The 27219-nt window shown below is 39.1% G+C and overlaps 1 protein-coding gene across 1 annotated transcript in view; it reads right to left on the reverse strand.

The window, feature by feature from the left end:
* Positions 1-27219, reverse strand: part of LOC309851446 (uncharacterized protein) — a gene marked incomplete at both ends in the record, with an annotated part of 110077 nt that overhangs the window by 63477 nt on the left and 19381 nt on the right. Inside the window, 3 exon segments of the mRNA XM_082706766.1 lie at positions 10013-10362; positions 25496-25503; positions 25506-25707. Of these exon segments, the coding sequence (XP_082562892.1) occupies positions 10013-10362; positions 25496-25503; positions 25506-25707 (560 nt within the window).

Raw genomic sequence — 27219 nt, forward strand, 5'->3', positions numbered from 1 at the left:
CATCTTTTTGATGTCAAAAGAGAGGTAGAGAAGTGAGTTGGGGGAAATTGGAGGGGGAGATGAACCATGAGAGGCTGTGGACTCTTAGAAACAAACAGAGGGTTTTGGAAGGAAGAGGGGGTGGGAGGTTGGGTGAACCTGATGGTGGGCTTTATGGAGGGCATGTATTGCATGGAACACTGGGTGTGGTGTATAAAGAATGAATTCTGGAACACTGAAAAGAAATTTAAATAAGTAAATAAATATTTAAAAATTTGCTAGAAAAAAGAATGAGAGAGGTAGAATTATAGTAGTGGATAGAAAAAAGTTCATCTTTATGAGATACCTGTGGGCTATGAGGAAGATAGACCCTATCAGTGAGTCATAAATTCTCATCAGAGAGTGGACTCTGGCTGTTTCAAAGTATGTGCAAGGTATTACTTCCTGTGTTCAATTTGAAACCGTTACCAAGAACTCGTTGTTTGTAAATATTAAAAAATGTTTGGAGCTTCTTAAGGGACTCTCACTGGTCCACTATGGGACAACTTGAATAGCAAAATGAATAGCAATAGTAATGGATTTTAATCCATTAAAAAAACTCCCACAAGTCCATATTGAGACTAATTAAAGAAATGAAAAGAAAGATGAGGAAGTTATCCATGGTAGTAGAATGTCAACTAATAAATGTAGAAGGAAAAACTGAGTTTAAAAAAAAATCACCATTTACCCCTCATAATAAAACTTGATTCAGGTAAATATCATCAGTGGAGGCTACAGCTAATAGGTGAGTTTGTTGGGGGACAAGATATTTGGACATTTAAAAAATATTTCCTCATTGGTCATTTATTAATTTCAAAGGGGAAAATGCTAACTTTACTGTGGAGAAACTTGAGAAGAAAAGCTTAACCATGGGATCAATGTTAGCATTGTTAATAATAAGACAAATGGACATGTGTCTGCCTAAGTCACACACTGAAAGGACACAGCATGTATGTAGTATTCCTGTCAAAATGCATCACCCAAATGTTCTTGGAATCGTCAGAAACAAAAGCAAAAATCATACCACACAGAAATAACTGCTATGAAAGAAAAACTCGAAATTAAAGACACAGTAAGCCCAAGGAAAAGAAACCACACACAGGTTGCATGGGATGTCCACAGGAGAAATGTTACAAAGTATGCAAGAGGGAAAAATATTACAAAGTATGCAAGAGGGTATTCCATCATGAGTAGCATAGTCGATTCAAGAAAAGAAAATGTAACCTCAAGAATTTAGATAATTGAAGATTATGAAGACTATAAATAAATTGGAGTTCAAAGAGGTTCTTAAATCTATGGTTTGTTGTTTCCATTACTTTTGTTAAATTGCTCATCATCCATCTATCTCTTTGTTTATAGCTTCTTTCCGGTTCTCTTTTCCTGGGACTCAAATTTATGTGTACATTTGATCTTTTTTCACTTTGTTCCATGTGTACCTCATGCTCTTGTCTGTATTTTTCCAACCTTTTTTCTTTTTGTATTTTAGTGTGGATATTTTCTATTTCCAGTGTGTTCTTTCTTCTGTCCAATCTGCTAAACCCCTTTATTGAGTTCTGAGTTTCAGGTTTTTAATTTTTTAATTCTAGGATTTTCACTAGACTTTTCATTTTTGTTTTTATTTTTGTTTTTACATATTTTGGTTCTCTGATAAAATTTGCCATTTTTTCATCTATTACTTTAAATATATTAATCATAGTTATTTTAAAGTTAGTTTTGATTATTTACATGGATCATTTCTGAGTATATTTCTACTGTCTTTTCCTTGGTTTTATTTATTTATTTATTTATTTTTTTTCAACCTTTAAATTTTTTATTTTTTTATAAACATATATTTTTATCCCCAGGGGTACAGGTCTGTGAATCACCAGGTTTACACACTTCACAGCACTCACCAAAGCACATACCCTCCCCAATGTCCATAATCCCACCCTCTTCTCCCAAACCCCCTCCCCCCAGCAACCCTCAGTTTGTTTTGTGAGATTAAGAGTCACTTATGGTTTGTCTCCCTCCCAATCCCATCTTGTTTCATTGATTCTTCTCCTACCCACTTAAGCCTCCATGTTGCATCACCACTTCCTCATATCAGGGAGATCATATGATAGTTGTCTTTCTCTGCTTGACTTATTTCGCTAAGCATGATTTGCTCTAGTTCCATCCATGTTGTCGCAAATGGCAAGATTTCATTTCTTTTGATGGCTGCATAGTATTCCATTGTGTATATATACCACATCTTCTTGATCCATTCATCTGTTGATGGACATCTAGGTTCTTTCCATAGTTTGGCTATTGTGGACATTGCTGCTATAAACATTCGGGTGCATGTGCCCCTTTGGATCACTACATTTGTACCTTTAGGGTAAATACCCAATAGTGCAATTGCTGGGTCATAGGGCAGTTCTATTTTCAACATTCTGAGGAACCTCCATGCTGTTTTCCAGAGTGGCTGCACCAGCTTGCATTCCCACCAACAATGTAGGAGGGTTCCCCTTTCTCCACATCCTCGCCAGCATCTGTCATTTCCTGACTTGTTGATTTTAGCCATTCTGACTGGTGTGAGGTAATATCTCATTGTGGTTTTGATTTGTATTTCCCTGATGCCGAGTGATATGGAGCACTTTTTCATGTGTCTGTTGGCCATCTGGATGTCTTCTTTGCAGAGATGTCTGTTCATGTCCTCTGCCCATTTCTTGATTGGATTATTTGTTCTTTGGGTGTTGAGTTTGCTAAGTTCTTTATAGATTCTGGACACTAGTCCTTTATCTGATATGTCGTTTGCAAATATCTTCTCCCATTCTGTCAGTTGTCTTTTGATTTTGTTAACTGTTTCCTTTGCTGTGCAAAAGCTTTTGATCTTGATGAAATCCCAATAGTTCATTTTTGCCCTTGCTTCCCTTGCCTTTGGCGTTGTTCCTAGGAAGATGTTGCTGCGGCAGAGGTCGAAGAGGTTGCTGCCTGTGTTCTCCTCAAGGATTTTGATGGATTCCTTTCGCACATTGAGGTCCTTCATCCATTTTGAGTCTATTTTTGTGTGTGGTGTAAGGAAATGATCCAATTTAATTTTTCTACATGTGGCTGTCCAGTTTTCCCAGCACCATTTATTGAAGAGGCTGTCTTTTTTCCATTGGACATTCTTTCCTGCTTTGTCGAAGATGAGTTGACCATAGATTTGAGGGTCTATTTCTGGGCTCTCTATTCTGTTCCATTGATCTATGTGGCTGTTTTTGTGCCAGTACCATGCTGTCTTGATGATGACAGCTTTGTAATAGAGCTTGAAGTCCGGAATTGTGATGCCACCAACGTTGGCTTTCTTTTTCAATATCCCTTTGGCTATTCGAGGTCTTTTCTGGTTCCATATAAATTTTAGCATTATTTGTTCCATTTCTTTGAAAAAGATGGATGGTACTTTGATAGGAATTGCATTAAATGTGTAGATTGCTTTAGGTAGCATAGACATTTTCACAATATTTATTCTTCCAATCCAGGAGCATGGAAGATTTTTCCATTTCTTTGTGTCTTCCTCAATTTCTTTCATGAGTACTTTATAGTTTTCTGAGTATAGATTCTGTGTCTCTTTGGTTAGGTTTATTCCTAGGTATCTTATGGTTTTGGATGCAATTGTAAATGGGATTGACTCCTTAATATCTCTTTCTTCTGTCTTGCTGTTGGTGTAGAGAAATGCAACTGATTTCTGTGCATTGATTTTATATCCTGACACTTTACTGAATTTCTGTATAAGTTCTAGCAGTTTTGGAGTGGAGTCTTTTGGGTTTTCCACATATAGTATCATATCATCTGCGAAGAGTGATAATTTGACTTCTTCTTTGCCGATTTGGATGCCTTTAATTTCCTTTTGTTGTCTGATTGCTGAGGCTAGGACCTCTAGTACTATGTTGAATAGCAGTGGTGATAATGGACATACCTGCCGTGTTCCTGACCTTAGTGGAAAAGCTTTCAGTTTTTCTCCATTGAGAATGATATTTGCGGTGGGTTTTTCATAGATGGCTTTGATGATATTGAGGTATGTGCCCTCTATCCCTACACTTTGAAGAGTTTTGATCAGGAAGGGATGCTGTACTTTGTCAAATGCTTTTTCAGCATCTATTGAGAGTATCATATGGTTCTTATTCTTTCTTTTATTGATGTGTTGTATCACATTGACTGATTTGCGGATGTTGAACCAACCTTGCAGCCCTGGAATAAATCCCACTTGGTCGTGGTGAATAATCTTTTTAATGTACTGTTGAATCCTATTGGCTAGTATTTTGTTGAGTATTTTCGCATCTGTGTTCATCAACGATATCGGTCTATAGCTCTCTTTTTTGGTGGGATCCTTGTCTGGTTTTGGGATCAAGGTGATGCTGGCCTCATAAAATGAGTTTGGAAGTTTTCCTTCCATTTCTATTTTTTGGAACAGTTTCAGGAGAATAGGAATTAGTTCTTCTTTAAATGTTTGGTAGAATTTCCCCGAGAAGCCGTCTGGCCCTGGGCTTTTGTTTGTTTGGAGATTTTTAATGACTGTTTCAATCTCCTTACTGGTTATGGGTCTGTTCAGGCTTTCTATTTCTTCCTGGGTCAGTTGTGGTAGTTTATATGTTTCTAGGAATGCATCCATTTCTTCCAGATTGTCAAATTTATTAGCGTAGAGTTGCTCATAGTATGTTCTTATAATAGTTTGTATTTCTTTGGTGTTAGTTGTGATCTCTCCTCTTTCATTCATGATTATATTTATTTGGGTCCTTTCTCTTTTCTTTTTGATAAGTCTGGCCAGGGGTTTATCAATTTTATTAATTCTTTCAAAGAACCAGCTCCTAGTTTCGTTGATTTGTTCTATTGTTTTTTTGGTTTCTATTTCATTGATTTCTGCTCTGATCTTTATGATTTCTCTTCTCCTGCTGGGCTTAGGGTTTCTTTCTTGTTCTTTCTCCAGCTCCTTTAGGTGTAGGGTTAGGTTGTGTACCTGAGACCTTTCTTGTTTCTTGAGAAAGGCTTGTACCGCTATATATTTTCCTCTCAGGACTGCCTTTGTTGTGTCCCACAGATTTTGAACCGTTGTATTTTCATTATCATTTGTTTCCATGATTTTTTTCAATTCTTCTTTAATTTCCCGGTTGACCCATTCATTCTTTAGAAGGATACTGTTTAGTCTCCATGTATTAGGGTTCTTTCCAAACTTCCTTTTGTGGTTGAGTTCTAGCTTTAGAGCATTGTGGTCTGAAAATATGCAGGGAATGATCCCAATCTTTTGATACCGGTTGAGTCCTGATTTAGGACCGAGGATGTGATCTATTCTGGAGAATGTTCCATGTGCACTAGAGAAGAATGTGTATTCTGTTGCTTTGGGATGAAATGTTCTGAATATATCTGTGATGTCCATCTGGTCCAGTGTGTCGTTTAAGGCCTTTATTTCCTTGCTGATCTTTTGCTTGGATGATCTGTCCATTTCAGTGAGGGGAGTGTTAAAGTCCCCTACTATTATTGTATTATTGTTGATGTGTTTCTTTGATTTTGTTATTAATTGGTTTATATAGTTGGCTGCTCCCACGTTGGGGGCATAGATATTTAAAATTGTTAAATCTTCTTGTTGGACAGACCCTTTGAGTATGATATGGTGTCCTTCCTCATCTCTTATTATAGTCTTTGGCTTAAAATCTAATTGATCTGATATAAGGATTGCCACTCCTGCTTTCTTCTGATGTCCATTAGCATGGTAAATTCTTTTCCACCCCCTCACTTTAAATCTGGAGGTGTCTTCGGGCTTAAAATGAGTTTCTTGGAGGCAACATATAGATGGGTTTTGTTTTTTTATCCATTCTGATACCCTTTGTCTTTTGACAGGGGCATTTAGCCCATTCACATTCAGGGTAACTATTGAGAGATATGAATTTAGTGCCATTGTATTGCCTGTAAGGTGACTGTTACTATATATGGTCTCTGTTCCTTTCTGATCTACCACTTGTAGGCTCTCTCTTTGCTTAGAGGACCCCTTTCAATATTTCCTGTAGAGCTGGTTTGGTATTAGCAAATTCTTTCAGTTGTTGTTTGTCCTGGAAGCTTTTAATCTCTCCTTCTATTTTCAATGATAGCCTAGCTGGATATAGTATTCTGGGCTGCATGTTTTTCTCGTTTAGTGCTCTAAAAATATCATGCCAGCTCTTTCTGGCCTGCCAGGTCTCTGTGGATAAGTCAGCTGCCAATCTAATATTTTTACCATTGTATGTTACAGACTTCTTTTCCCGGGCTGCTTTCAGGATTTTCTCTTTGTCACTGAGACTTGTAAATTTTACTATTAGGTGACGGGGTGTGGGCCTATTCTTATTGATTTTGAAGGGCGTTCTCTGAACCTCCTGAATTTTGATGCTCATTCCCTTTGCCATATTGGGGAAATTCTCCCCAATAATTCTCTCCAGTATACCTTCTGCTCCCCTCTCTCTTTCTTCTTCTTCTGGAATCCCAATTATTCTAATGTTGTTTCGTCTTATGGTGTCACTTATCTCTCGAATTCTCCCCTCGTGGTCCAGTAGCTGTTTGTCCCTCTTTTGCTCAGCTTCTTTATTCTCTGTCATTTGGTCTTCTATATCACTAATTCTTTCTTCTGCCTCATTTATCCTAGCAGTGAGAGCCTCCATTTTTGTTTGCACCTCATTAATAGCTTTTTTGATTTCAACTTGGTTAGATTTTAGTTCTTTTATTTCTCCAGAAAGGGCTTTTATATCTCTCGAGAGGGTTTCTCTAATATCTTCCATGCCTTTTTCGAGCCCGGCTAGAACCTTGATAATTGTCATTCTGAACTCTAGATCTGACATTTTACCGATGTCTGTATTGATTAGGTCCCTAGCTTTCGGTACTGCCTCTTGTTCTTTTTTTTGTGTTGAATTTTTACGTCTTGTCATTTTGGCCAGATAAGAGTAAATGAAGGGGCAAGTAAAATACTAAAGGGTGGCAACAACCCCAGGAAAATATGCTTTAACCAAATTAGAAGAGATCCAAAATCGTGAGTGGGGAGAAAGGGGATAAAAAAAGGTTCAAAAAGGAAGAAAGAAAAAAAAAAGAACAAAGAAAAGAAAAAAAAAAAGAAAGGAAAAAAATTTTTTAAAAAAAGAAAACACCTGAGAAAAATGTAAAAAAGAAAAAATATATATATTAGATAAACTAGTAAAAAATCGTTAAAAAAGAAAAAGGTAACAGTTAAAAAAAAAAAAATTTACCCAAAGGCGAGAAGAAAAAAAAAAAAATGAAAAAGAAAAAATTAAATTATTTATTTAATTTTTATTAATTTATTTATTTTCAGCATAACAGTAGTCATTATTTTTTCACCACACCCAGTGCTCCATGCAATCCGTTCCCTCTATAATACCGACCATCTGGTACCCCAACCTCTGGCATATCTATTTTTAATTGAATACCAGACATTTTACATGAAAAACTGGAGAGGCCTAAGGTGACTTTATCTTCCAATGTAAAGGATTTAATTTTCTTCTAAGACTATGGGACGCTCGATCCTGCTTGCATAGATCAATTCCCAGTGTTTAAAATCAATTATTCTCTTAACTTTATCCAGTTCTTATAGTTATCCTCATTGAGAGGTTCAGTCTGATACCAGCTACTTTGTCATAGCTGGATGTAGAATTCTGTCCTTTGATTTTTTTTTTTTTCAAGTTGCCACTCTTTTTTGGACACTGTGCTCTATTACTTGCCTTCCCTCTGACTATTCCTTTCCAGTGCCTGTGTTTGCTCTTGCACTTCCTTCAGTTTTTCCATGGCCCAAGTCATAGATGTCTGCTCTGTAAACATTTCCTATGACCCAGGAAATCACCTGCAGGCCCGAAGCATTGAAACCCGTTTTCAGATTTGTGAGTACCTCTCTTACATACTGTAGTTGGCAAGCTCTACGGTGACTGCTGGTACTCACGTCCTTGTGTGATCCCTTCCCCTTGAGTGTGAGCTAGACATGGTGATTCATTTGGAAAATAATGGAATTCAGCAGTACTGAGAATATGTCACTCACAAGATTAGGTTATTATAAGCTTGTGGCTTCCATCCTGGGCTTTCTTGTTACTTTTCTCACTTTCTTAGATTACTTGCTCTGGGGGGAGCCAGATGGCATGGTGCCTGAACAGCCCACATGGTGAGTGAGGAACTGGTCTCCTTCCAGCAACCATGTGAGCGAGCCTGGAAGTAGATTTTTCTGCCTCCATAGGAATACAGCCCTGGTCATTGGACTTGCCGGCACTTTTGGATTGCTAACCGTCAGAAAATATGTGAGATAATAAATGTTTGTTGTTTTAAGCTGCCAGATTTTAGGATAACTTGTTACACAACAAGTGTAGATAACTAATATGCAAACCAAGTCCATGTGTGTGAAATTCTGGATTTTCCATTAAATCCAGGGTGGGGATTTTTTGTTGTTGTTATTGTTTTCTTTCCAGTTCTTCCACTTACACTCTTTTTCTTTAAGATTTTCTTTATTGTTAAAGAAAAAGTACTGATAGAGCCTCTCCCTCTCAAAAACAAACAAACAAAAAAACAAACAAACAAAAAAACAAACCCCCCCCAAAACCAAAAAAACCAACCCAATTTTTTATGCTTAAGCCAACTGATGGTGCAACTAATTTTCATCTACCATCTCAGATCTATTAGGAATTTTGTAACTTGAGTGGAGTTGAGAGATAATGTCCCCAGGCAAGTTAAATTAATTTATGGAGTTAAACACAATCATGACTCAGTCCCACTGTATTACTTATTAGCTTTGAAACTCTCAGAATATGCATTTAGTACAAAGCTTGCTAAATCTTTCTCCTGCTTTCACTAGCATGACTTCATCAGAAATTTATTTTTAATTCTTTTTTTTTTTAACTGGGATAGAGTCCATAAGGATTTTGGAGTATTCTGGGCTTACTAAGAACCAAACTAGTGCATTGATTGATTTCTTGTCAGTCCCACACTCCTCATAATATTTGTTGACAAAGTGCTCCTAAACATGGCTATAAGTACACATCCCAGAAAAGTCATTAAGATAGAGAAATATTAAAATTTGAGTACTTTCCATTTTCTGATATCCTCCAACTACTCAGGGTGGTTGATTTTCCTGAAAGATCATTATTTTGTTGTTAATTGTTGGAGATGAAGTTAGAGAAGCTGAGAGGGTAATAAATTGGATTACATAGGAGATGGATAGACCATAAGGAGGACCCCCTGGTTTTCCAAGAAAACCAGACAAGGGAAGAACAAGGGAGATGGGGAGAGGAAGGGAGACAGAGTGATGAGACATCTATCAGGAGTGAAATTGTAGGGCAAAGTAGGCTTTCAGAAATATTGAAGAAAGGCTTGCTGTGCTATACAACTCTGCTCCTCCATGCCTCCGAATTTTTTACATAAAAATCTTTATGATTCTTCAGTGCTTTTGGACATTCTGTATATTGTTATTTCTATGTTGGTTGGTTGGTTGGTTTTTAATGCCACACTCCACGTTCAGATTTTCCTGAAGGTGAGAACAGTGACTAGAAAACCCGATAGAGTGGCATGTTGGCTATAATTTCCCAGGAAATGAGGACACTGCCAAACAGCAGACACAAGAACATTGTATTTCTAGGCCAAGAAAGTGGAGCTTTATTCAAAAGTAGTAATAAGATATGGAAATCTTCCTATAAAAGGACACAGACTTTTGGATTTGAGGCTGTGACAACAGTGCCCTTGAAGGCTCTGCTGGAATTTCTGTGTTTGGGGCAGGGTGACTTGGTGCCCAGAAATCAAAAGGTCAGAAATAGAATTTGGGCAGTTCTAGTAATTTCTTTCTGTGAATAATTTCATATAATTTCATATTCTGGGCCCACTTGAAAAGGTGAGAGTTTGGCCTGAGGCTGGGATGTAGACACATAGTTGCTGGGAATGGCCACCTCCAAGTTATCCATATGGTGTATGGAGTCTGTTGCTATGATGAACCCAATGAAGGGAGAGGGTGGGTTCAGGGAAGGGGCTCAGCAGCAGGAGGAGGCACAGCACATGGGGCGGGGGCAGGTGGAGATAACACAGGTGGGGCGATAGCAAGTGGTGTGGCAGGAGACCTGGCCACAGACTGGGCGCAGGCAGCAGGAGGGGCAGCAGCAGGAGGGGCAGCAGCAGCTCGAGCCACCGCAGCTGGATCCACAGCAGGAGGGGCTGCAGCAGCTAGAAATGCAGCAGGAGGGGCGGCAGCAGCTGGAGCCACAGCAGCTGGAACCACAGCAGGAGGGCTGGCAGCAGCTGGACACACAGCAGGTGGGGCGGCAGCAGGTGGTCCTGCAGCAGGTGGTCTGGGAGCAGGTGGGGCGGCAGCAGCTAGAGATGCAGCAGCTGGGCCTGCAGCAGCTGGAACCACAGCTGGAAGGGCAGCAGCATGTCTCCTGGCAAAGGCCGTGACCGCAGCCCTGGCCAGAGCAGACAGAGTCACAAGAAGAATTAACCATGGTTTCAGATGGTGGAAGTTGTGGGTGTGTTTCTAAGAGTGAGTTTGGAGGTGTCCTTGCCACATGGCTCCTTTTATACCCTGCTGAGGGACCTCTGTGATTATGAAAAGACAAATTTCCTTCATTTTGTTTATATGACTACAAATGCAATTAGTAAATTAGATCATTATATTTTTCTAGTAAAAACTCCCCATGAATAGAAAATAGTTATTTCCCTTTTCTCAAGTTCCCCAGGGTTTTCATGTGAATCACTTCTTATTTATTCCTTTGTTTTCAGTGTCACAAGCCTTTAATCTCTGGGTATCATGTGACACAGTTAATCTCTGGGTATCATGTGACACAGGTAGGTCCCTGTCTTTTCTCTGTTTCTCATATTGCAATGATTTTGGAAGAACTTCTGATGGAGAAGAATCTCTAGTGGAAAATTAATATTTCAATAGATGGAATGTTGGTAGAAAACTTGACCATTCTCTTACACCGTACACAAAGATAAAATGGATAAAAGACCTCAATGTGAGACAGGAATCCATCAGAATCCTAGAGGAGAACATAGGAAGTAATCTCTTTGATATCAGCCACAACAACTTCTTTCAAGATATGTCTCTAAAGACAAAGGAAACAAAAGCGAAAATGAACTTTTGGGACTTCATCAAAATCAAAAGCTTCTGCACAGCAAAGAAAACAGTCAAGAAAACAAAGAGGCAACCCACGGAATGGGAGAAGATATTTGCAAATGACAGTACAGACAAAAGTTTGATATCCAGGATCTATCTGGATCCTGGATATCAAACTCCTCAAACTCAACACACACAAAACAGACAATCATATCAAAAAATTCACAGAAGATATGGTAGAAAAAAAGGAAGCTAGCTCCTTCTTTTTGAGGGTAAGAAGTGAGGAGACTTATGATTCATTGTGTATATTCTGGTGGTCATTGGGTTAATGAAATTCCTACAACATTCCAAGCTGTGTTATTTCTCATCACTCTGATGTACTTTGAAACCGTTAGCAGCAACTCAGGATTTTTAAATAACAGAGTCATCTGGGATTGATCAGTGTTGATTTTCAGAATTGTCTTCTGGTCTGGGCTAGCATAATTGGGCTGATAGTTTTTGATCTGTCTTTTGAAAGGTCAAAATACACTCTGGTTATACTTTATGACATTTTTATTTAAAAATCTTCAAATATTCTAACCTAAAATATCTGTTAGTTTTTGTGGTATCATTTATGTTTTAAGATTTTCTTGGAAGCATGAAGGGGAATATAAATATTTTTGTTCTTGCATGTACTTACATAGTAATTACAGCCATAAAGAGTTTTATAATCAAGGCCACATCTGGTTCACTCCTAAGAGGTATTCTTCAGTGCCACAGGTATTTAGGGAATAAAATATTCAAGGAAAGAGCAAGTTACATTCATGATAGTCCCTCTTCCTGCAAAGTCTCTTGTGAGCTCAATGTTTTCCTAGTTATTTTTCCCATTGAGTTCAAATGCCACCTTCCTCCTGTATCTTCCTTGGCACGACACAAAGTGAAGTCTTTGCTCCATTGCAGTTTGGTTGTTCTTTGTACATACATATGTTCCATCATATCATTTTCTACCAGAAATGCATTTATGTTTCTGGTTCCCTCTAGAATATAAACTCCATTAGGGCAAGGACTATGCTTTGCTCATTTTTGTATCTTTGTACATACATAGGCTCCATCATATCATTTTCTACCAGAAATGCATTTATGTTTCTGGTTCCCTCTAGAATATAAACTCCATTAGGGCAAGGACTATGCTTTGCTCATTTTTGTATCCCCAGAGCCTGAAATAGGATGATTTTGATAAAGGAGATCTCTGTTTAATGAGCATAGATGTTGTCTCAGCCATCAGAGAAGATGCATTGACCTTTTGTTGTTCAAGAGAAAGAACAACAGTTGATAAGGGGCATAACTCTGGCTTGTGATGGTGAGAGGGAAGTGTCTGGAATGTAAGAAGTAGTGAGAGATAAATTGAGATTGCTAGAATGAGGGATAGAGTGTATAGAGAGAGTGAAGGAGAGAGTCTTAAATTTCAGGAAAAATGGTGGGTATATTAAAAGCCATTAGGCAGGAATGCAATATATACATGCCATATATAGTTTACTTTAAGTTTTTTATTTGCCATTAGAAATGCCAAAATACACTTGGTTTTCTGGGGACAGATGCTAAGGTTGAAGTGGAGCACGGTGAGTGGAGTGCTTATAGCCTCCGGTGATGATAATGAGCATAATAGAGTCACTTCAAAGGAAACACTTGAACCAAATTGAAGATAGAGGTATAAGGAAGGTTTTTCATAAAACTTATAAAACAGGTGATTGAGAGTCAAGATGGCGGAGAAGTAGCAGGCTGAGACTACTTCAGCTAGCCGGAGATCAGCTAGATAGCTTATCTAAAGATTGCAAACACCTGAAAATCCATCGGCAGATCGAAGAGAAGAAGAACAGCAATTCTGGAAACAGAAAAACAACCACTTTCTGAAAGGTAGGACCGGCGGAGAAGTGAATCCAAAGCGACGGGAAGATAGACCCCGGGGGGGAGGAGCCGGCTCCCCGCAAGCGGCGGAGCAAGGGCGCACAAAATCAGGACTTTTAAAAGTCTGTTCCACTGAGGGACATCGCTCCAGAGGCTACCCGGGGCAAAGCCCACATGGGGTCAGCGTGGCCTCAGGTCCTGCAGGGTCACAGAAGGATCGGGGGTGTCTGAGTGTCGCAGAGCTTGCGGGTATTGGAACGGGAAAGCCGGCTACAGAGACAGAGCCGACAGTAAGCTCGGGGTGACCTTAAACCGGTCGCAGGCTTGGTGAGCTTGGAGCGCGGCCGGAGGTCAGGCAGACGGGAGTAACTGGGCGCTGTTCTCTGAGGGCGCACTGAGGAGTGCAGCACTGGGCTCTCGGCTCCTTCGGGCCAGAGACCAGGAGGCTGTATTTGTATTCCCGCCCTGCAGAACTCTACGGAAAGCGGAAAGCGCTCAGGGAACAAAAGCTCCTGAAAGCAAACCCGAGCAGATTACTCAGACCAGTCCCCGGGAAAGGGCGGTGTAATTCCACCTGGGGCAAAGACACTTGAGAATCACTACAACAGGCCCCTCCCCCAGAAGATCAACAAGAAATCCAGCTGAGACCAAGTTCACCTACCAAGGAGTGCGGTTTCAATACCAAGGAGAGCAGCAGAATTCCAGAGGAGGAAAAAGCAAAGCACGGAACTCATGGCTTTTTCCCTGTGATTTTTTTTTAGTCTTGCAGTTAATTTAATTTTTTTCTTTTTCATTTTTTGTTTTTATTCTCGCCTTCTGGAAAAATTTTTTTTTAACTTTTACCTTTTTCTTTTTTAACGTTTTTTAACTAGTTTATCTAATATATATATTTTTTCTTTTTTATATTTTTCTTAGGTGTTTTCTTTTTTTAATTCTCTTCTTTTCTTTTTTTTATCTTTCTTTTTTCTTTCTTCCTTTTTGAACCTCTTTTTATCCCCTTTCTCCCCCCTCACGATTTGGGATCTCTTCTAATTTGGTTAAAGCATATTGTCCGGGGGTTGTTGCCACCCTTTTAGTATTTTACTTGCTCCTTCATATACTCTTATCTGGACAAAATGACAAGACGGAAAAATTCAACACACAAAAAAAAAGAACAAGAGGCATTCCCGAAGGCTATGTACCTAATCAATACAGACATTGGTAATATGTCAGATCTAGAGTTCAGAATGACAATTCTCAAGGTTCTAGCCGGGCTCGAAAAAGGCATGGAAGACATTAAAGAAACACTCTCGAGAGATATAAAAGCCCTTTCTGGAGAAATAAAAGAACTAAAATCTAACCAAGTTGAAATCAAAAAAGCTATTAATGAGGTGCAATCAAAAATGGAGGCTCTCACTGCTAGGATAAATGAGGCAGAAGAAAGAATTAGTGATATAGAAGACCAAATGACAGAGAATAAAGAAGCTGAGCAAAAGAGGGACAAACAGCTACTGGACCACGAGGGGAGAATTCGAGAGATAAGTGACACCATAAGACGAAACAACATTAGAATAATTGGGATTCCAGAAGAAGAAGAAAGAGAGAGGGGAGCAGAAGGTATACTGGAGAGAATTATTGGGGAGAATTTCCCCAATATGGCAAAGGGAATGAGCATCAAAATTCAGGAGGTTCAGAGAACGCCCTTCAAAATCAATAAGAATAGGCCCACACCCCGTCACCTAATAGTAAAATTTACAAGTCTCAGTGACAAAGAGAAAATCCTGAAAGCAGCCCGGGAAAAGAAGTCTGTAACATACAATGGTAAAAATATTAGATTGGCAGCTGACTTATCCACAGAGACCTGGCAGGCCAGAAAGAGCTGGCATGATATTTTCAGAGCACTAAACGAGAAAAACATGCATCCCAGAATACTATATCCAGCTAGGCTATCATTGAAAATAGAAGGAGAGATTAAAAGCTTCCAGGACAAACAACAACTGAAAGAATTTGCAAACACCAAACCAGCTCTACAGGAAATCTTGAAAGGGGTCCTCTAAGCAAAGAGAGAGCCTACAAGTGGTAGATCAGACAGGAACAGAGACCATATACAGTAACAGTCACCTTACAGGCAATACAATGGCCCTAAATTCATATCTCTCAATAGTTACCCTGAATGTGAATGGGCTAAATGCCCCTGTCAAAAGACACAGGGTATCAGAATGGATACAAAAACAAAACCCATCTATATGTTGCCTCCAAGAAACTCATTTTAAGCCCGAAGACACCTCCAGATTTAAAGTGAGGGGGTGGAAAAGAATTTACCATGCTAATGGACATCAGAAGAAAGCAGGAGTGGCAATCCTTATATCAGATCAATTAGATTTTAAGCCAAAGACTATAATAAGAGATGAGGAAGGACACCATATCATACTCAAAGGGTCTGTCCAACAAGAAGATTTAACAATTTTAAATATATATGCCCCCAATGTGGGAGCAGCCAACTATATAAACCAATTAATAACAAAATCAAAGAAACACATCAACAATAATACAATAATAGTAGGGGACTTTAACACTCCCGTCACTGAAAAGGACAGATCATCCAAGCAAAAGATCAGCAAGGAAATAAAGGCCTTAAACGACACACTGGACCAGATGGACATCACAGATATATTCAGAACATTTCATCCCAAAGCAACAGAATACACATTCTTCTCTAGTGCACATGGAACATTCTCCAGAATAGATCACATACACGGTCCTAAATCAGGACTCAGCTGGTATCAAAAGATTGGGATCATTCCCTGCATATTTTCAGACCACAATGCTCTAAAGCTAGAACTCAACCACAAAAGGAAGTTTGGAAAGAACCCAAATACATGGAGACTAAACAGCATCCTTCTAAAGAATGAATGGATCAACCGGGAAATTAAAGAAAAATTGAGAAAAATCATGGAAACAAAAAATAATGAAAATACAATGGTTCAAAATCTGTGGGACACAACAAAAGCAGTCCTGAGAGGAAAATATATAGCGGTACAAGCCTTTCTCAAGAAACAAGAAAGGTCTCAGGTATACAACCTAACCCTACACCTAAAGGAGCTGGAGAAAGAACAAGAAAGAAACCCTAAGCCCAGCAGGAGAAGAGAAATCATAAAGATCAGAGAAGAAATCAATGAAATAGAAACCAAAAAAACAATAGAACAAATCAACGAAACTAGGAGCTGGTTCTTTGAAAGAATTAATAAAATTGATAAACCCCTGGCCAGACTTATCAAAAAGACAAGAGAAAGGACCCAAATAAATATAATCATGAATGAAAGAGGAGAGATCACAACTAACACCAAAGAAATACAAACTATTATAAGAACATACTATGAACAACTCTACGGCAATAAATTTGACAATCTGGAAGAAATGGATGCATTCCTAGAAACATATAAACTACCACAACTGAACCAGGAAGAAATAGAAAGCCTGAACAGACCCATAACCAGTAAGGAGATTGAAACAGTCATTAAAAATCTCCAAACAAACAAAAGCCCAGGGCCAGACGACTTCCCGGGGGAATTCTACCAAACATTTAAAGAAGAACTAATTCCTATTCTCCTGAAACTGTTCCAAAAAATAGCAATGGAAGGAAAACTTCCAAACTCATTTTATGAGGCCAGCATCACCTTGATCCCAAAACCAGGCAAGGATCCCACCAAAAAAGAGAGCTATAGACCAATATCCTTGATGAACACAGATGCGAAAATACTCAACAAAATACTAGCCAATAGGATTCAACAGTACATTAAAAAGATTATTCACCACGACCAAGTGGGATTTATTCCAGGGCTGCAAGGTTGGTTCAACATCCGCAAATCAGTCAATGTGATACAACACATCAATAAAAGAAAGAACAAGAACCATATGATACTCTTAATAGATGCTGAAAAAGCATTTGACAAAGTACAGCATCCCTTCCTGATCAAAACTCTTCAAAGTGTAGGGATAGAGGGCACATACCTCAATATCATCAAAGCCATCTATGAAAAACCCACCGCAAATATCATTCTCAATGGAGAAAACCTGAAAGCTTTTCCGCTAAGGTCAGGAACACGGCAGGTATGTCCATTATCACCACTGCTATTCAACATAGTACTAGAAGTCCTAGCCTCAGCAATCAGACAACAAAAGGAAATTAAAGGCATCCGAATTGGTAAAGACGAAGTCAAATTATCACTCTTCACAGATGATATGATACTATATGTGGAAAACCCAAAAGACTCCACTCCAAAACTGCTAGAATTTATACAGGAATTCAGTAAAGTGTCAGGATATAAAATCAATGCACAGAAATCAGTTGCATTTCTCTACACCAACAGCAAGACAGAAGAAAGGGAAAGTAAGGAGTCAATCCCATTTACAATTGCACCCCAAACCATAAGATACCTAGGAATAAACCTAACCAAAGAGGCACAGAATCTATACTCAGAAAACTATAAAGTACTCATGAAAGAAATTGAGGAAGACACAAAGAAATGGAAAAATGTTCCATGCTCCTGGATTGGAAGAATAAATATTGTGAAAATGTCTATGCTACCTAAAGCAATCTACACATTTAAGGCAATCCTATCAAAGTACCATCCATCTTTTTCAAAGAAATGGAACAAATAATTCTAAAATTTATATGGAACCAGAAAAGACCTCGAATAGCTAAAGGGATATTGGAAAAAAAAGCCAAAGTTGGTGGCATCACAATTCCAGACTTCAAGTCTATTACAAAGCTGTCATCATCAAGACAGCATGGTACTGGCACAAAAACAGACACATAGATCAATGGAACAGAATAGAGAGCCCAGGAATAGACCCTCAACTAATCTTCGACAAACAGGAAAGAATGTCCAATGTCCAATGGAAAAAAGACAGCCTCTTCAATAAATGGTGCTGGGAAAATTGGACAGCCACATGCAGAAAAATGAAATTGGACCATTTCCTTACACCACACACAAAAATAGACTCAAAATGGATGAAGGACCTCAATGTGCGAAAGGAATCCATCAAAATCCTTGAGGAGAACACAGGCAGCAACCTCTTCGACCTCAGCCGCAGCAACATCTTCCTAGGAACAACGCCAAAGGCAAGGGAAGCAAGGGCAAAAATGAACTATTGGGATTTCATCAAGATCAAAAGCTTTTGCACAGCAAAGGAAACAGTTAACAAAATCAAAAGACAACTGACAGAATGGGAGAAGATATTTGCAAACGACATATCAGATAAAGGACTAGTGTCCAGAATCTATAAAGAACTTAGCAAACTCAACACCCAAAGAACAAATAATCCAATCAAGAAATGGGCAGAGGACATGAACAGACATCTCTGCAAAGAAGACATCCAGATGGCCAACAGACACATGAAAAAGTGCTCCATATCACTCGGCATCAGGGAAATACAAATCAAAACCACAATGAGATATCACCTCACACCAGTCAGAATGGCTAAAATCAACAAGTCAGGAAATGACAGATGCTGGCGAGGATGCGGAGAAAGGGGAACCCTCCTACACTGTTGGTGGGAATGCAAGCTGGTGCAACCTCTCTGGAAAACAGCATGGAGGTTCCTCAAAATGTTGAAAATAGAACTGCCCTATGACCCAGCAATTGCACTACTGGGTATTTACCCTAAAGATACAAACGTAGTTATCCAAAGGGGCACGTGCACCCGAATGTTTATAGCAGCAATGTCCACAATAGCCAAACTATGGAAAGAACCTAGATGCCCATCAACAGATGAATAGATCAAGAAGATGTGGTATATATACACAATGGAATATGCAGCCATCAAAAGAAATGAAATCTTGCCATTTGCGACAACATGGATGGAACTAGAGCGTATCATGCTTAGCGAAATAAGTCAAGCAGAGAAAGACAACTATCATATGATCTCCCTGATATGAGGAAGTGGTGATGCAACATGGGGGCTTAAGTGGGTAGGAGAAGAATCAATGAAACAAGATGGGATTGGGAGGGAGACAAACCATAAGTGACTCTTAATCTCACAAAACAAACTGAGGGTTGCTGGGGGGAGGGGGTTTGGGAGAAGAGGGTGGGATTATGGACATTGGGGAGGGTATGTGCTTTGGTGAGTGCTGTGAAGTGTGTAAACCTGGTGATTCACAGACCTGTACCCCTGGGGATAAAAATATATGTTTATAAAAAAAAACTGATAAAACATACTCCATCCATTTTTTATGTATTTTATAACTCTCCATGTATACAATGCATGCCTTTTCCTCATAAAAGCCAGTAATTTGAAGTTTTAATGGATACATAAATTAGAAAGCATTTATGTGCTAAAAAAAGAACTGGAGCCATTTAGAGATAAGGAAGAGATAGTTGGCATAATTACACACTGATTATACCTGTTCTTTTAAGGAGCCTACACAAAATGAAAACACAATGGATTGTGGAAAACTTGTCCTTCTTTGCTTCCTTCTCCAGGCTCTGAGTATTACCTGCTGAGTACTTTGCTAGATGCTGCAGTAACACAACACCCAGCACGTTATGCAGTTGTTTCAGTGGTTTATACAGATTAGCGCATTTGCCAGTACTAACTGCCCAGTGCAGTAAGCTTCACTATAATCTCCCCTTTACAGATGAGGAAACTGAGGCACAGGGAGAATTAAAACCAATAAATAGGAAACTGATTTGTTTCCAGGCAGCCCAGCACTGGAGTCCACATTTTTAAGCTCTGTATACTCTGCCTCTGAAAAGTCAGATGGGAAAGAAATTGTCTTTACCTTCATGTTACCCTAGGTTAATAATGCACTGTACATTATTAACATACAAATAAGCATGAAACTTACATAGAGTCGTTTGAAACCCCACTGTCAGCAAATATCTATGGACATGTATTCTGGGGGATTTCAGATTCTCTTTCATGGGCCTAAGGGTCTAAGAGCCCCCTGATGTTCACTATTCTTATAATATTTTTCTGTTTCTTTTTGGAATTAGCTGCGACCATCATGCATTTTTCTAAATAATTCAAACTAAAATCTGTAGTCCCTTCCAGATGATGTTATTTATATTGTAATAAAGGAGACCATGTAATACTTTAACAGTTCCCTTGGAATTTATCTCTATACCCCAAACATGCTTGCTGATTATTTAATTCTTCTCTTAGATAGTAGGGAAAGTGCATACCCAGGAAAGCTGCCTCAAACGAGGCAACTGAATTATGATTTGATGCCACAGTGGTGCCTACCATTTTCCCCTGGGGGAATGAAAACTTTCTCCCAACCTCAAGTCTTCGCACTGTTTGAATCAGGCCTCTAGTTATAATCACTGAGCTGGGCTGTGTGTTGTAGCTCTGTGTCCACCCCTCTATCCACATAAGCTTTGGCAAGACCAGCATTGCTAAGACATGAAAAGAAATCTCCTTTAGAAGGAATGTAGCAAAAGTTCAAAGGTTGCTTAGCATTGTCTTGGATAGGGAAGAAGTAGAGGGTAAAAACCAAAAGAACGAGTCTCTGGTGAAATATTTTTATATTTTGCATCTTTTATATTTTAAAATTTAAACATCTTGAATATAATTTTTTCACATGTATTCCTCTCACCTTTCTTCAACAGGCACCTAGGTTCCCCCTTTTGAAGGCAACCAGAGCTTCCAGTTTTTTGTTACTCATTCTGAAGATATTTAACACATAAGGAATAAGAATGTTTATTCATTTTTTTCATCTATACAAATGGTAGTACATCAGTCATGATCTTCCTGCTTTGTTTTTTCACATGAAGTGTTCAGGTAGTATATAGATCGCTTTGCCATTCTTTCTTTCTTTTCAAATATTTTTTATTTTTTATTTATTTTTTTTTAAAGATTTTATTTATTTATTTGACAGAGAGAAATCACAAGTAGATGGAGAGGCAGGCAGAGAGAGAGAGAGAGGGAAGCAGGCTCCCTGCTGAGCAGAGAGCCCGATGCGGGACTCGATCCCAGGACCCTGAGATCATGACCTGAGCCGAAGGCAGCGGCTTAACCCACTGAGCCACCCAGGCGCCCAAATATTTTTTATTTTTTAATGTATTTTTTGTATGTTGTATTTTTTGTAATGTATTTTTTAATTTTATTTTTTTAATATAATGTATTATTAGCCCCAGGGTACAGGTCTGTGAATCACCAGGTTTACACACTTCACAGCACTCACCATAGCACATACCCTCCTCAATGTCCATAACCCCACTACTCTCTCCCTGCCCCCTTCCGCACTCCCCAGCATCCCTCAGTTTGTTTTGTGAGATTAAGAGTCTCTTATGATTTGTTTCCCTCCCGATCCCATCTTGTTTCACTTATTCTTTTCCTACCCCCAACCCTCCCATGTTGCATCTCTACTTCCTCATATCAGGGAGATCATATGATCGTTGTCTTTCTCTGATTGACTAATTTCGCTCAGCATAATATCCTGTAGTTCCATCCACATTGTCTCAAATGGCAGGATTTCATTTCTTTTGATGGCTGCATAGTATTCCATTGTGTGTGTATGTATATATATCACATCTTCTTTATCCATTCGTCTGTTGATGGACATCTAGGTTCTTTCCGTAGTTTGGCTATTGTGGACATTGCTGCTATAAACATTCAGGTGCACGTGTCCCTTGGGATCACTGTATTTGTATCTTTAGGGTAAATACCCAGTAGTGCAATTGCTGGGTCATAGGGTAGCTCTATTTTCAGCTTTTTGAGGAACCTCCATGCTGTTTTCCAGAGTGGCTGCACGAGCTTGCATTCCCACCAACAATGTAGGAGGGTTCCCTTTTCTTCGCATCTTCACCAGCATCTGTCATTCCTGACTTGTTAATTTTAGCCTTTCTGACTGGTGGGAGGTGATATCTCATTGTGGTTTTGATTTGTATTTCGCTGATGCTTAGTGATGTGGAGCACTTTTTCATGTGTCTGTTGGCCATCTGGATGTCTTTCTTGCAGAAGTGTCTGTTCATGCCCTCTGCCCATTTCTTTATTGGATTATTTGTTCTTTGGGTATTAAGTTTGCTAAGCTCTTTGTAGATTTTGGATACTAGCCCTTTATCTGATATGTCGTTTGCAAATATCTTCTCCCATTCTGTCAGTTGTCTTTTGGTTTTGTTATGGTAGCATTGTATTTCATTTATGAAGGTATTATAATTTATTAAATCAGTTTTCCACTGCTGGATATTTATTTTGCTTTTAGTCTTTTGAGATTATGTATGATACTTCTTTTATGACTTCTGGGTTGGTGTCATACTTTGAAAGACTGTTCCAGTTATAACTTTGAATAAACATTGCTTTATAATTTCTTCTGTTCAAAGTTTCATGTTTTATATTTTCAAATATTTAATCCATCAGGATACCAAGATGTGAGGTTTAAATGTTTTTAAATCTGATGTGACCATAACTTAGCACCACTTACTAAGCAATGCATTTTTCCCCCCTTCTGATTTAAGATACCACCTTTTCATATACTAAATCTCCTTATGTATTTGGGTCTATTTCTGGACTTGCTTTTTCAAATTCATTGATGATTTTTCACTCATGAATGCCACAATTATCAATATATAGTACTAACTTGCTATTAATGGTTATCAAGTCCAAGCCTACCTCACTAGATTATGGCAATGTGCTAGTGAACACAAACATCTGTGTAGCCAAACCATAAATCTTTACTTGATTCTCTGCCATACATGGCAGAAGCTGAAACTGGCATGGAAAAGAACGCAGTAGGCAAGTCTGGAATGGCATATAAGTCTGGCTAAGCTTGTTGTGCCTCCTATAAAGTTCTGATATATTAGTTACAACAGAAGCAACTGGGGGAAAGAGCTGTTTAATCACCAGGAGTCTGTTGTTAATCTCCAGGAACTGTCTTCCCATACACAGGACTGTTAAAAGTGTTTGTGGGGATTACAAGGCTCCCTTCAGCTATCACCTTCATCAGAGCAGCCTGAACTGGAATTCAGTATGCTTAGAGTTTACTACCTATGAGGGCTTGAGCAATTCCAGTGGTACATATTTAACAAAGACAAATAAAACTGGATGAAAGACAGACTTAGTCCATGCTCTATTCACTTTAAATCCATCACAGCTCTGTGTTCAGTAAAGTTGGTGGGACCACAACCACACTTTCCCATTCATAACTGTTTCTACCTTGGTTTTCTCTGCTGAGGTATCTCTGGTATTACTTCTGGATTTTTTTTTTAGAGCACTGCAACTCTCTCTCATGGAAATTACTGAACATTGAGTGCCTCTCTGTAGTAATCCTAAGAAGTTTGGCATGCTGCCTTTGACTACTTTACCCAAATCCTTGCATAGGTCTTCAGGCATAGGGTAACTGCTCCTTGCTATTATGAGCCCTGTGTATTAAGTTATTCCTTGTTGCTTTCCCTAAAAGTTCTGTCCACACTTTTGTAAATACTCCTTTTATTACACAGATTCAGACTGCTATCTTGTTCCTGCTGTGACGCAGTTCTTGTTATAAAAACAGGAATTTTTAAGCCTCCTATACTTAAGTGCTGAAAAGGCAGTATAAAACTTACACTCTTTGATTCAGGTCTACTAATTTAGCATAACATTAAAACAAGAGCCTGCATCCTATAATTAGTAGTTATCAAAGAGGAACATATGGGAGGATAAAAGATTTGTTAATTCTGGTGTGTGAATAGACAGGGCTGTATTCTGTAGAACATTCCAGAGTAAGTTGAAGCTGAAAATGTTTACCAGACATTTCTATGATATGCAAAGAATGTGATATGTAACCTGTGTTGGGGTGAACCCCATTTTATATAAACTCCTATCTGGTTTGTCTCTTACTACTTCTCTTTTAATGTTAGAGATAATAACCCTCAATTGTGCTTGTTAAAATTTTGGGAAATATAACTCAGCTAATAGATGAAACTGATATATGTACAATTTGAATTTAAAATGTTTTTGCTGTACTTCAGAACCAAAATGTATACACCCTTATCTTTCTATAAACATTATATTGTTATATATATCGTGACACATTTTATCACCTAAGGAGGATCATTCTTACCTGAGTCTGGATGCTAAGAAAACTAAGTCTCAAAGAAATATCCTGTAAATATTCTTTTAAGTAAAACCAGGCAAGGTAATAAAGGGCCAAAGTGGGAGGGAAAAAACCGTCAAGAAGATGAGAATCTTCGGGAACATGAGAATTTTCATGAGACTCAAAAAATATGGAGTTTTGCTGTGAATTGTGTAAGACTGATGATTCACAGACCTGTACCCCTGAAACAAATAGTACATTATATGTTAATAAAAAATACAGAGTTTTGGTCTAGAAATTCTAAAATTTTGAGCATCTGTTAATGAAAAGTTTTTAAATTTTTATGGAAAAGTTGCCATGGACTTCATAGATTTTCAGAAATTTGGATTTAGAAGGTATAATTAATATTCTAAAAGAGAGTTTTTATGCTTAGAGAGGAGAGGAGAAAGTGTCTGAGCTAGGTAGAACACCTGATATTTTCACAACCAACAAAGGAACTTACTAGAAGTCGAAATATAGTCAGGTGAAATTTACGTGACTTTATGATGTCATCTAACATACTTTTTTAAAAGGGACATTTGGGACATATACTAAAACTTAATTTTGAGGTATAGAGGATCGTGAAACAATTATGTAAACTTTCTTTGCTGTTTTATCAAAGACAGTAACAGTACTATCCTATGATAGTGTTCTAGTCCAGGGTAGTGTTTCAAGAAAAATAACCAAAAAGAATATTTGTTGAGAGCTTACATTATGTGTCCTATTCTGTGCTAACTGTATTACTGGATTATGTCTTTATATCTTTGAAGAACATAGTGTATTGTCCCCATTTCTCAGAGAAAGCAAACTGAGGCTTGGAGAGATTAAGCAATTTTGTCCATGTCATACAACGAATGCCTAGTGCAGTCTTGATTCCATTGTAAGTAACTGTTCTTAACATATTCTCCTGCATTTGAAGCAAGATAGCCTTTGGTATGAGGTGATAGGTAAAGACACACACACACACACACAGAAATGCACATATGCATGCATCAGGAGAAATGGCTGTTTATTAAGAACATATGAAAACAATGTCATGTAAGAGCATCATGATCAGTGTATACATAGGATGAAGACATTGCTGGCCTGAAAATACATGCATTTGGGCCTGGGTTAAAAATCACTTGACAGTTGTTTTAATCTGTCATTTCCTAGAACTGAATGGAACTCTGAATGCCAAATCAGAAGATGAATAGTTGGCAGCTAAGGAGTCCATTCCATAGCTACTGGTTGGCTCTAATGCATTTTATGTGACTTATTAAGATATCCATATGTCACAAAGATTTTACGCAGAGAGACTCAGCAACAGGAGGAGGCACAGCACATGGGGCGGGGGCAGGTGGAGATGACACAGGTAGGGCGATAGCAAGTGGTGTGGCAGGAGACCTGACCACAGACTGGGCGCAGGCAGCAGGAGGGACAGCAGCAGGAGGGGCAGCAGCAGCTGGATCCACAGCAGGAGGGGCGGCAGCAGCTAGAGCCACAGCAGCTGGAGCCACCACAGCTGGATCCACAGCAGGAGGGGCGGCAGCAGCTAGAAATGCAGCAGGAGGGGCGGCAGCAGCTGGAACCACAGCAGGAGGGGCGGCAGCAGCTGGAACCACAGCAGGAGGGGCGGCAGCAGCTGGATACACAGCAGCTGGGGCGGCAGCAAGTGGTTCTGCAGCATGTGGTCTGGCAGCAGGTGGGTTGGCAGCAACTGGAGCCACAGCAACTAGAACCACAGCAGGAGGGGCGACAGCAGCTGGAGATGCAGCAGCAGGGCTTGCAGCAGCCGGAGCCACAGCAGGAGTTGACCATGGTGTCAGAGGGTGGAGGTTCTGGGTGTGTTTCCAGGAAAGTCAAGGTCTTGAGTGTGGAAGTCTTGTGCCGTGGCCTCTTATATACTGCCCAAACAGGGTGATTTGTCAACATGTCTTCCTTATTGTTGTTTACCCAATATTTGAGTAATTATCAGATACAGTACTGTTTGACTAATTGTTTAAATGTGCTGGAAACAAATTTTCTTTTCTAGATGTGATCAATTCTATCTGGCTTGCTTTTCCTCCTGATTCACACCCTCTGGCATCTTTTGGACCACTCTCTCCTTCTTTTCCTCCACAGAGGGCTATTGTGTGACAGGTAGTGTTTGCAATCACATTTCTTTCCGTCCCCTATCCCTTTGCAGGATGGGATTAGGGCAATTATATTTCTGCTTGTTCATTTCTTCCAATGATCAGTGGGGAGGAAATATGTGCATAGCGTGGCATGTGGGAAGTGGCATGAGACAAGAGGAAAAGGACCTCTATTATGGGTCATTTTTGAGGAATGAGGAGACAGCTCTACATGGTGTGACATTTCTGATCTCTTTGGCACTGGAATGGCTTTTCTTGGATGTCTCAAACTTTGGATCATGTTCTTTACTCTAAAACAATGGTAGGTAGTTATCTGTATGGTTCTTTTCACTACCATGTTCCATTGCTCAGAATTGTTACTTTGCTGTCATATATATTTGTGTTGTTTTCTCCAGCTGGTCTTTAGTTTCTGGAAGCTATAGCCTCATTTTTATTCCTCATCCCATTCTTGTTTTTTTTTAATTAATCAATTAATTTTCAGTATAACAGAATTCATTGTTTTTGCACCACACCCAGTGCTCCATGCAATCCTTGCCCTCTCTAATACCCACCACCTGGTTCCCCCAACCTCTCACTCCTCGCCGCTTCAAACCCCTCAGATTGTTTTTCAGAGTCCATCCTTATCCCATTCTTTTTTTTTTTAATAGTAAAAGAATTCATATTTATTTATTTACTTATTTATTTATTTTCCAGCATAACAGTATTCATTATTTTTGTACCACACCCAGTGCTTCATGCAATCCGTGCCCTCTCTAATACCCACCACCTGGTTCTCCCAACCTCCCACCCCCCGCCGCTTCAAACCCCTCAGATTGTTTTTCAGAGTCCATAGTCTCTCATGGTTCACCTCTCCCCTTCCAGTTTCCCCCAACTCCCTTCTCCTCTCTAACTCATCCCATTCTTAATTAAAAATACTCTTCAACAGAGCAGAGAAAATGTTGGCTAATCACAATGTGTCTCTCCTCAGAACTTACCTCTGTATGAATTTTAGTCAATTTAACTTCATTTAGTTACTATTTCTACTTATCCTTTATTTAGTGATAGTCTAACTTGAACATGCATCATATCATCCAAAGAGCTTATTAATGTGGTTGGGACAATTCTCAGAGATT

This window comes from Mustela nivalis (assembly GCF_964662115.1).
Source record: "Mustela nivalis genome assembly, chromosome: 17".
NCBI lineage: Eukaryota > Metazoa > Chordata > Mammalia > Carnivora > Mustelidae > Mustela > Mustela nivalis.